General features: G+C 48.5%; 1 protein-coding gene across 1 annotated transcript in view; it reads right to left on the bottom strand.

Annotated features, from left to right (window-relative positions):
• The window catches only part of TCERG1L (transcription elongation regulator 1 like), a 247,800-nt gene that overhangs the window by 19,729 nt on the left and 215,805 nt on the right, over positions 1 to 12,266 (bottom strand). The window contains exon 11 of the mRNA XM_070754209.1: positions 9,815 to 9,904. Within this exon, the coding sequence (XP_070610310.1) occupies positions 9,815 to 9,904 (90 nt within the window). The remainder of the gene's footprint in view (positions 1 to 9,814; positions 9,905 to 12,266) is intronic.

The following is a 12,266-nucleotide window of genomic DNA, read 5'->3' as shown; positions in this document are numbered from 1 at the left end:
AAAATGGCGGACAAGCCGCATAACCCTGTCGTTCTTTGAGGACAGGGCATTCACCACATGGACAACCGCTAGGTTGTCACACCAAAAGTGCACGGTCTTGTCCCTAAACTGCTCCCCCCAAAGCTCCAAGGCCACTATTAAAGGGAAGAGCTCCAAGAACGTAAGGTCCTTAACCAACGAAGAGGCGCTCCATTCCGGAGGCCATGCCGACCAGCACCACTGGTCACCTAACACTACCCCGAAACCACAAGTCCCCGCGGCGTCAGAGCAGAGCTGCAACTCAGCTTCCAACAGAAGCTCGTGCCTCCAGAAAGACAACCCGTTAAATCTATCCAAAAAATCCCGCCACACGCCGAGGTCAGCCCTGACCCCAGCGCAAAGGCGGGTACGATGATGGGGCAAACGGAGCCCCCTCATCGCATCATACAACCTCCTGGAAAAAGCCCTCCCAGGAACAACTACCCGACAGGCAAAATTAAGAATGCCTGCCAGTTCCTGAAGCTGCCGTAGGGTCACCTTCCGGCAGCCCAGGACCTCATCAAGCTTCCGCTTAATCTTAACCAACTTCTCCAGGGGCAATCTAGAAGATTGCTCCTCTGAGTCCAATTCAATACCCAGAAAGGTAATCCTGGTGGCGGGGCCTTCGGTCTTCTCAGAGGCTAAAGGCACCCCCAGTTGAGCACAAAGGGCTTCGAAGTCCCGCATCAAAGCAAAACAATGAATGCGCAGGCCCCGCCAACAGGAAATCATCTAGGTAGTGAACGACCGTACCCAGACCACTTTGCCTCCTGAGCGCCCACTCCAAGAAGGTGCTAAAACTCTCGAAAAGCGAGCACGAGACAGAGCACCCCATGGGCAAAGCTCTGTCCACGTAATAACCCCCCTCAAAATGGAAGCCCAACAGCTCAAAATCGTCTGGGTGTATGGGGAGGAGCCGGAATGCCGACTTAATGTCGCATTTACCCATAAGGGCTCCCACCCCACACTTCCTAACCATGGTCACGGCTGCATCAAAGGACGCATACCGGACTGAACACAACTCGTCAGGAATGAAATCATTCACTGACTCCCCTTTTGGAAAAGACAAATGGTGAATCAACCTAAATTCACCACTCGCCTTTTTGGGGACCACACCTAAGGGAGACACCCGAAGATTCGGGAAGGGCGGCTCCGAGAAGGGCCCGAGGACCCTGCCCTCGGCAACCTCCTTCCCAATCTTCTCCCTAACAATGTCCTCATGACCAACAACCGACCTAAGGTTGTCGGACATGAAGGCCTTCCTAACACCCTGATAAGGGATCCTAAATCCCTCTGAAAAACCTAGCGAGAGAGCGGCCGCTCTCGAGCGAGGGTGGTAGTCGCCCAACCAACCCTCAAGCACCACTAAATTAATTGGGCTGGGCCCCTTTTCCCCCAGCAGGTGGGGGAGGCTTCGGGGGACCCGAGCCTTTCTTTTCAATCCCCTTCTTGGGGCGGGGGCACACGGCTGCGGAATGGTTTCCCCCACAACTTCCGCAGGCGTGACGAAACCGGCAAATGGGGCGAAAACACGCCCCCTTCGCCGCAAATTCGTGGCACACGAGAGAGGCCCCTTTACCAACGACACCCGCCACGGCCTTGGCCGGCGCGGGCGTCACTGGCTCCTCCTCCATAAAGTGACCGCTATCGGTCCTATCACAGCCCTCCTTCCCTGACATATGCGTGGCCTGGAACCACAGGTCCGGAACCACCATATCCCAAGGCAAGTAGGGGTCATGGGCAATACGCATACGGAAACCCTTGTCGTAATGCCTCCATATGGTGCCCCCATATTCAAAATGGGCCCTCGCTATAAGGTCGATGTACTTCAGCAAGGCAGCGGCCCTCCCCGGCTGCCTCTGAATGACCACCGACGCAAAGGTCAGAAAGGCATACAGCCACGAGCTGAAGCATTTCGTGACCTTTGTCTTTTTCACCTTCTCCCCAGGGACCACCTCCTTGTCCTGTTTAGGGACCTCCCTGTTCAAGATGGAGAACAAATCAACGTACTCCCCCCGCCAGATTGCCTCCTTAACTGACGGGTGCAGATGGTACCCTAAAGGAGTGGCGGGCAACCCGCAAGGGATGGCCCCAGGCTTGATGCTGGCGAACGGGTCCCACACCGTGGTGGCCCCCGAGCCCAGCACCCCAAGCCCCGGTGGATACATGAATGGGACCGGTGGCATAATGGCCGGTGGAGGAGGAATCCAACCCCCCACCCCCGCCCCAGGTGGGACAGGTACCCCCAGCGCCCCCACTGGCGGAGCTGGCGGGGACCAGACCTGACCACAGGTGCCTGCAGCAGCCCCCATGAAGCTGTTGCCACCCCCCAAAGCTGGCGGGATGAACCCGGGACCCTGGATGGGCAGGAGCGGAGATGTGCCTGCATGTGGTGCAACCTCACCTGCCCCGTAAGGGGTAGAATCCATCCACGGTGGGCCCATCCTGGTTGGGCCCTGGAACGATGACCATTGCCCAGGCTGGGCCATCTGTCCAGCATGGCCCGTCTGCCCGATGCTGCCCGCCTGTCCGGTGCCCGCCATCTGTACTTCGTGGGCCACTTGCCCTGCTGGGGCCGACTCCTCTTCGGGGTCTGCGCCCCATGCTGCGGTGGCAGCCGAGGAAAGCCCCTCCGGGCCTGCCCCCGACCGCCACCTCTCCAACACATCGAGCCGCTCCAGTACCCTGGCACAGGAGAGAGAAGGGGACACCGCGGGTTGAGGGACAGTGGGCATAAACCCAACCACCCCCCCCACCGGGATCCCCCCCGGGGGCCCCTCTGCCGCCGCCCGAGCCCGGGCCGACGGCCTGGCAGCCCTCCTAGGCCGCACCACTGGTTGGGCCGGGAGGGCCTTAGCTGGCCGCTTCTTAGGGGCCATTACAGCAAGAATAAATCTACTTTAACAAGAAGGGATAGGGCAGAACAAAGCCACCAACGGACCCTGCACCCCGTGGGCAAAGGCCTGCCTGAAGCAGCAGGCCTCCGCAGAACAAAACCCCCTCAGGAGGCTAATCCCTCCTCCCCGTGGGCAACAAGGCCCGACACCAGGCCTTTATCCCAGGCCACAAGCCACCCCGAGAACACCGCAAGCCCGCGGGGCTTCCCAAAGGCAGCACCCCCCACCACCCACAAACAGGCAATGAGGCTCCAAACCGGAGCGGAGACCAGCCGATGCTGGCTCCGCTAAACACTGAAAGGCTCTTCGCTTGACCACAGGCCACAAAATGGCGCCTCGCACGAGGTCGCCACCTAAAATGGCCGCCGGAGCAGACGAACGAACGTCTGCTCCAGAGCTCAGTCCGGGTGAAAAGGAAGAGCCCCGGGCCTGCTCGCCCTTATATAGGGCAAGCAGGCCCCGCCCGGACCAAACAAGGAGCCGACCAATCAGGTCCGGCTCCCCCGAGCGAAGTCTCGCATCGCGAGACTTCGCCCGGGATCCAAGATGGCGGCCGCCATGAGGGACCGTGTCTCCCGGTCCCTCCAGCAAAGCCTGCCAGCCGGGTAAGTCCGGCGCTGCCCTTCTTTTGACTTTTGATCACTGCTTCTTATGCTTTGCCAGTTTAACAGAAGGTTCACTAAGTGAGGAAAGTAAACTAGCTTTGTGCATTAATCTTTCAAAATAGCAAATTAAGATGTATAAGTCCCCAAGTAACCCTTCATCAAATATTACTTTCCCCCCTTTTTTTCTTAGTAATAAAAAAATATCGAATATAATGTCATCTTTTAATCACAGAAAATTGATGAGGGCTTTTTATATCACTGAAGTGCCCAAAATATGCAGAAGGAAAAGAACATCTTCCTTCTCCTTTCCTTATCACTCTCTATAGAGGGAGGATTGAAAGCATCCTGTCATATTGTATTCCTGTGTGGCTTGGCAGTATTATTGTTTCAGATAGGAAGGCAGCACAGAGAGTGGTGAGGACAGCAGAAAAGATTGTTGGAAGTTCACTTCCTTTTATCCAGGACATGGCATCTAAGCACTGCTTGACAATAGTCTGCGGTATTGTGAGGGAGGCTACACATCCTCTCCATGACCAGTTTTTTTTATTACCTTCTGGGAGAAGGCTTCATGATATCTGAAGCAGAACATCCAGATTCTGTAATAGCCTTGTACCATAAAGTATCAGTCTTATTACTGTCAAGACTCTTTTTTCTGCTGTATATTCAAAATATATATGCAAACTGTCACTGCTTATTAAATGGTTATACCAAAGCGTACATATGCTTAATAAATGAAAAGTTTTTTTAAAAATAATAATAATAACTACATTGGGCTTTTACTTCTGTCACCAAAGAAATAGGGAGATTCCTGTGGTGTAGAAATAGATCTACTGTTACTTTCTTATTCTAAATCCTCAGAATTATTTTAGAGTAACAATGCAGCTATGCTTTGATATATTTAGAGATGTCTCACCAAAATATTTAAATTTAATATCAGTTTTTAATAAATAGAAGAAAAAATGAATTAAAATGGTTGTTTTTAAAATTGTTCTGTAGGCATCGACAAAGGGTCAGACCAAAAGCTCTTCTTCTGCTTATGAATAGACTATAAGAAAAACGAAATAGCAGCAAGCATCAATTTGCAGTAAATTTTGCCACAGAGGAAAGAAAATCACAGCAATATCTCATTATAACAAATTCAATAAAATTAAATTATAATTAATGATCATAAAAACAAATTAGAAAACTAATAGATTTCTGCCCCTCCATGACAACCAATACCAGTTTAAGATACACAATCTACACAATTATAGCAACAGCTTTGATAGAAAAGCTTTCTTTTCATTCAGTATTATATTTGTCAAGTTCCAAATAGTGCAATTTTGGAACGTGCTGGAATTTCTATCATGTATACACTATTGACACAGTGACATCTTCGCTGGCTTGGGAATGTTGCGAGAATGGATGATGAGCAGATTCTATGATGAACTAGTGCAGGGAAAGCAACCCAGAGGGAGACCACAGCTGTCAAATAAGGATATTTGTAAGAAGGATTTAAAGGCCTTAGGAATGGACATTTACAGATGGATAAACCTTGAACTCTGATCGTTGAACTTGGAAGCTAAAGATGCAGCATGGCCTTCTCCATTCGCCGAGGCAAAGAGGCAGTCCCAGAACCAGCAAAATCTGGGAGAGAGCAGGGGACAGAATGGATCTGCTCTCACTGTGGAAGGGATTGCCATTGCAGGATTGGCCTTTTCAGCCATACTAGATGCTGTTCTAGGAACTCTTTCCACAGCATGATACCATAGTCTTTTGAGACTGAAGGTTGCCAATACAGTGGTACCTCGAGATACGAGTTTAATTCGTTCCGGACCTGGGCTCTTAAGTCGAGTAGCTCTTATCTCGAACGACTTTTCCCCATAGGAATTAATGTAAATAATTTTAATTGGTTCCAGCCCTCAAAAAACTCACAAAGTTAGTCTAAATTATGCAGAAAGACATGTTTTTAATGAAGAAATGTACATGTACATATAAATGAATAATGAAGTTTCTTTCACTTAACTTGTAAACTTTCTTAAACTTTTAAATTTACATATGTTCAACTTCTCTGCCACCCAATCCTGTAGGACAGAGGTCCCCAACCCTTTTTGCACCAGGGACCGGCTTTAAGCGATCAAGAGAGGAATGGGTGAATGAATGGACGGAGGGTGGGAAGGAAGGAAGGAAAGAGGGAAGGGACAGGAACAGAGGAAGGAAGCAAGGAAACTTATGAAAGGGGAGAGTAAGAGAGGAATGAGTGAAAGGAGGGAGGGAAGAAGGTGGGAAGGAGAAAGAAAAGAAGAAATAGAGGAAGGGAAGGTAAAAGAGAAAGAAAAAGAGCAAGAAAGAAAGAAAGAAAGGGGGAAGGGACAGGAACAGAGGAAGGAAGCAAGGAAACTTATGAAAGGGGAGAGTAAGAGAGGAATGAGTGAAAGGAGGGAGGGAGGGAAGAAGGTGGGAAGGAGAAAGAAAAGAAGAAATAGAGGAAGGGAAGGTAAAAGAGAGAAAGAAAAAGAGCAAGAAAGAAAGCTGCAAGCCCCCCCCCCCAAGCCCCCCAGGCCGGCTGCAACCTTTTAAAACACGCGCGCCGCTTCGCAGCTGTCTCCTGAAGCCGAACGCGGAAGTTAGCGTTTGGCTTCAGGAGACAGCTCCTTGGCGCTTGTATCTCGAATTTGGGCTTGTAAGTAGAACAAAAATATCTCTCCCCTCCCAGCTCTTATCTCGAGTTGCTCTTAAGTAGAGCAGCTCTTATGTCGGGGTTCCACTGTATATATATATACGCTCAAGAGCATTAAAAAACATTGAGAATCCTTGATTCTACAGATGTTGCAGAAAGTTTCTAGCATCCTTCACCATAGTACGGCTGGGAATTGTAATTCAACCATAATCGGGAATCACGAGTCCTTCTTGCAATCAAAGAAAGACTGTTTCAACTTAAGTGATTTTTGTTGAAGTGCATGGTATTAAATACTAAATACAACATGTAACCTAGGTAAGATAGGCTTTGAGGATGATCCTCAGAGACATTCTAATATAATCAGTGAACTAACTCTCTGAATGTAACAGTCAATTATTACATATACAGGACATTTTGTATTACTTATTATTAATTACACTCAAATGTTTAAAATTTCATCTTGAAAACATAAGAGTCAAATATCCCCAATTTTATGCACACAAATCATGGTTACTGATGATGTCTTATGCAGCCCAAATTAAAATGCAACGCGTATTTTATAAAATGTTATATACCAAAAAGAGAGTTATCACTTGTTGGTGATAACATCCAATCATAAAATGCCTACTCAATAGAGAATAATCTGAGGCTTTCTTCATTGCATCAAGTAAAAGCTGATTGAAATCTTCTTGGCTATTAAAATATGTGATTTAATAATAACCCACTTCTGATTTAGTGTGCATTTTTATTGATGTTCTAAAAATGACAATATACCGTATATACTCGAGTATAAGCCGAGTTTTTCAGTCCCCAAAATGGGCTGAAAAACCCGACCTCGGCTTATACTCGGGTCACCACAAGAGGGCGCCGGGTGACCACAAGAGGACGCACCGCGGGAGCCCGGCAGCTGCCCTACCCTTCCCACAGCCGCGGAGCCCCCTTTTACTTCCTGCTTGGAGCTCGTGTCGGCGCCTTGCAGCTACCTTTCCTTCTCCGTTCCAGCAAAGTTGCCAGCCAACTGCTCCGACGAGAGAGGAACAGACGATGCGAAGGTGGGGGGGGATTCCTGCTTCATGAGTCCCCCCCCACCTTCGCATCGTCTGTTCCTCTCTCGCGCCGTCGGAGCAGTTGGCTGGCAACTTTGCTGGAACGGAGAAGGGAAGGTACCTTCCCTACCCTTCCCACAGCCGCGTCACTCGGAGCCCCCTTTTACTTCCTGCTTGGAGCTCCTGCAGCTACGGTACTTCTCCGTTCCAGCAAAGTTGCCAGCCAACTGCTCCGACGAGAGAGGAACAGACGATGCGAAGGTGGGGGGGAGACTCATGAAGCAGGAATCCCCCCCCCACCTTCGCATCGTCTGTTCCTCTCTCGCGCCTGGTGGCAAGCTTCCGCCGCTTCCAAGCCGCATTCGCCTTCCTCCGCCGCGGCAGAAGGCGAGAGATGCCTCTTCGTGCGCTCGATCTCCGGGGGTTGGGGGTGAGCTCGGCTGGGGGGGGGTTGGCTTCTACGTGGGGGTCCGGCTCCCGCCGCTGACGCGCCCCTCTGACGCACTAGACCTCTTGTCTGCCCGGCCCGAGGCACGAAATCGCTGCTTATGCCAGGCGGCATTGCTTGTGTTCCAGGCGAGCCGCCCGGCATAAACAGCCGGGCAGACAAGAGGTCTGGCGCTCCCACGGGGAAGCCGCCAAACGCCGTCAGAGGGGCGCGTCAGCGGCGGGACCCGGCCGCCGCCCCCCCCCCCACGTAGAAGCCAAGCCCCCCCCAGCCGAGCCTGGTGGCAAGCTCGCCCCCAACTCCCGGAGATCGAGCGCACGAAAAGGCATCTCTCGCCTTCTGCTGCGGCGGAGGAAGGCGAATGCGGCTTGGAAGCTCTTCCGCCCCCCTCCCAGCTTCCAAGCCGCATTCGCCTTCCTCCGCTGCGGCAGAAGGCGAGAGATGCCTCTTCGTGCGCTCGATCTCCGGGGGTTGGGGGCGAGCTTACCACCAGGCTCGGCTGGGGGGGGCTTGGCTTCTACGTGGGGGGGGCGGCGGCCGGGTCCCGCCGCTGACGCGCCCCTCTGACGCGCCAGACCTCTTGTCTGCCCGGCCCGAGGCACAAAATCGCTGCTTATGAAAGGCGGCATTGCTTGTGTTCCAGGCGAGCCGCCTGGCATAAGCAGCGATTTCGTGCCTCGGGCCGGGCAGACAAGAGGTCTGGCGCTCCCACGGGGAAAAGACGGCGGCTTAAGCCCTTCCCTGTGCTCCGGAAGCCGCTGACGCGCCCCTCTGACGGCATTGAAAAGGCGCGATGCCGGAGAAGCGAGCGATCCATCCGGGAGTCCAGGACAATTTTTGCGCGAAAACGGCAGCAGGGAAAAATCAGCCGGGCTAACGGCCGCGGCTCAAAAAAGGTTGGGAAACACTGAGATAGAGAGAAAGTGAGAAAGAGAGAGTGAGAGAAAGAGGGGGAGAGAAAGAGAAAGAGGGATAGAAAGAGAGAGAGAGAGAGAGAGAGATGCTCAGTGAGCCTTTCTTTGAAGTTGCCTTTCTTTCTTTCTTTCTCTTTTTCTTTCTCTCTTTTACCTTCCCTTCCTCTATTTCTTCTTCTCTTTCTCCTTCCCACCTTCTTCCCTCCCTCCCTCCCTTCACTCATTCCTCTCTTACTCTCCCCTTTCATAGGTTTCCTTGCTTCCTTCCTCTGTTCCTGTCCCTTCCCCCTTTCTTTCTTTCTTTCTTTCTTTCTCTTTTTCTTTCTCTCTTTTACCTTCCCTTCCTCTATTTCTTCTTTTCTTTCTCCTTCCCACCTTCTTCCCTCCCTCCCTCCCTCCCTTCACTCATTCCTCTCTTACTCTCCCCTTTCATAGGTTTCCTTGCTTCCTTCCTCTGTTCCTGTCCCTTCCCCCTTTCTTTCTTTCTTTCTTTCTTGCTTGCTTGCTCTTTTTCTTTCTCTCTTTTACCTTCCCTTCCTCTATTTCTTCTTTTCTTTCTCCTTCCCACCTCCTTCCCTCCCTCCCTTCACTCATTCCTCTCTTACTCTCCCCTTTCATAGGTTTCCTTGCTTCCTTCCTCTGTTCCTGTCCCTTCCCCCTTTCTTTCTTTCTTTCTTTCTTTCTTGCTCTTTTTCTTTCTCTCTTTTACCTTCCCTTCCTCTATTTCTTCTTTTCTTTCTCCTTCCCACCCTCTTCCCTCCCTCCCTTCACTCATTCCTCTCTTACTCTCCCCTTTCATAAGTTTCCTTGCTTCCTTCCTCTGTTCCTGTCCCTTCCCTCTTTCCTTCCTTCCTTCCCACCCTCCGTCCATTCATTCACCCATTCATCTCTTGATCGCTTAAAGCTAGTTTACTGGTTTTCTTTAAAATAAATATTCTAAAACATGTCTCAATTAATGTAATTTTATTGGTTTCTATTTTTATAAGTTACCAGTAGCCACTGCATTTTCTAACCTCGGCTTATACTCGGGTCAATAAGTTTTCACAGTTTTTGTGGCAAAAATTGGTGCCTCGGCTTATACTCGGGTCGGCTTATACTCGGAAAATATACGGTAATTAGACTTTTGATGAACTTATTTACTGTGTCTTATTATTTAAATTTTATGATCTATTTTACATTATACTTGGTATTTTCTTTTTTAAAAAAGCTATCAAAACAAGAATTTACCTGTTTACGTTCTTCTGAGTTTAGTAGAAGATAACGTGGATCAAACACAATTTTATGAAGTTCTTTTTCCCACGTGGAAAATGCAGAGACCTGAAAAAAATGTTAATGGAAGACACACTGTATAAACAAAGTTTAAAAGCTTCAGAATAAAATAGCAATAGCAATAGCGTTTAGACTTACATACTGCTTCACAAAGTGCTTTACAGCCCACTATAAGCAGTTTACAGAGTCAGCATATTGTTCCCAACAATCTGGGTGTCCATTTTCCTATCTCAGAAGGATACCAATATCTTATTAAAGAAATGTACAGTGCACAGTGTTTTGAATGATATTATCAATCATCTAAATTATTATTGTAGCACAAGCAAGAAATCATCACAGGAATTTAGATTAAAAAGAAAATGGGCTATAAGAAGTAGGAAAAAGAAATGATTCATTTCCCCAGATTAGAAATTAAATAAAAAGTAAACATTTTGTTTAAAAGGAACTGAAAGCATACTGTCATATAGAGTGATTTGAAATCTAATAATAGAATGAGTATGCTCATTCCACTTTCTATCTAAGATTTACTTTTTTAGCAAATGTTCTTTACCCAGCATGTATTCAGATGAATACTTATTCATCCTTTACTCTTTCTACACAAGTTCAGCTTTTGTTCAGAGGTTTTCTGAACATTTCTGCAATTCAAGAGGCTTCAAGCTGAAAAGACATTGGAATAATTCACTATAACAGTCAGTGGCTTTCAGTTGGTCTCCCCAGACGTTTCCCATCTTCTTTTATTGGAAGTGCTAAAAAATTAACCAAGTTTATGTACAGTTCACTCTTACATTCATGAGAGAACAATTCCTTTATTAAAACAAACCAAATAATCTGCAGTCTTCAGGCTACATTTTGGATAAGGAAGTTAGCTGCAACTTTTACACCTGACTCTAGTATTCATATCCAGTAGGCTTGGGATAGTCTGAAAAATGTTTCTACTCCTGGCCTGTATGACTTCAAAAACCAAGAAAGACATTTTGAGTTGCTTCAAATCAGTTTCTTTTATTATTCCTCACTTGTAGATAGAATTTTTTCCAAACCAAACCCAACTACTCGCACCACTAAATATATAACTCTAAGTACTCCTACGGAGATGCTCTTTTGACTCTCTTCCTGTCAGCTAAATTGTCTAGACTTCACTATCTCTTGTTTCTCTGGAATATAGCCCTTCCTGCCTGGGAATTTAGGCTACATCAACAACAGAGAGCCAACACTGGTAGTCTTCATTTAGTGACCAAACTTGGAATTGGCAACTTCATTAAGCAAAGCAGTTAAGTGAACATTATGTGACTGCAGCAATGCTTATAATTTTATTTAGGCTTTCCTTTGCTTTAGAGCAGGGTATCAAACTTGAGTCATCCCATGATGTAGCATGGCTTTTTTCCTCTTTGTTAAACTGGGCATAAATTGGCCATATGTGTGGCCAATGTGTAATGTATCCAGCCTGTAATCCGCAAGTGTGACACCCCTATTTTAGACCATCAGAAAGATATGGCCCCCAAATAGTTGGGTGTGGCCCCCAAAGAACAGGAAAGATTTTCAGAACTCAACACATGAGGAAGCTGGGTAAAAGTGCAAATGTTAGTGTTTCTATTTACATTGATAGTAGCAATTAAAAAGACACATAATGGGGAACATTGAAAAGAATGTGTTAATAGCTCCCTGCTCTAAACCACCAGTAGCTTAGGAGACAAAAAACCACACACACACACACACCAAAAAACCCAACCCCCCAAAACCAATTTAATTTAAAACTGATTAGAGTCTTGTCAGTGGGAAGCAGAAAAACAAGTACAGTGGTACCTCGGTTCTCGACCACAATCCGTTCCAGAAGTGTGGTTGAGAACCGATTTGGTTGAGAACCGAATTAATTTATCCCATAGGAAATAATGGAAATGGATTTAATTGGTTCCCAGCCCATTGACTTGCTGGGAACCAATGAAATCTACAGTATTTCCTCTATTTCCTATGGGATAAGGACCTGAGGGGACGGGGTGAGAGGGAATGGGAATCGGAATCCCGACACGCCCCTCCTGGCCGCCCTCTTAACAGCCTCCCAGTCTCTACCTTGTAACTGCTCCAAGCTGCAGGAAGGGTAGGGCTGGCTGCAATACCGGCAGCTTTGGGGGGCTCCTTTCCTCAGCGGTTCAGTTCGGTACCTCCAGGCAGCTGCACCAACTTTTTCCTTCCCAGCAGCGACGGCTCCGGCGGCTTACCTTCATCACATGACGTTCCTGATGCTGCTCCTCCTCGTAGGGAAGCCGCCGGAGCCGCCGCCGCCGGGAAGGAAAAAGTTGGTGCAGCTGCCTGGAGGTACCGAACTGAACCGCTGAGGAAAGGAGCCCCCCGAAGCTGCCAGTATTGCAGCCAACCCTACCCTTCCTGCAGCTTGGAGCAGTTACAAGGTAGAGAC

Source organism: Erythrolamprus reginae, chromosome 5 (genome assembly GCF_031021105.1).
Source record: "Erythrolamprus reginae isolate rEryReg1 chromosome 5, rEryReg1.hap1, whole genome shotgun sequence".
NCBI lineage: Eukaryota > Metazoa > Chordata > Lepidosauria > Squamata > Dipsadidae > Erythrolamprus > Erythrolamprus reginae.
The sequence above is the reverse complement of the archived record's forward strand: the minus strand, read 5'-3'. Positions and strand labels throughout refer to the sequence as shown.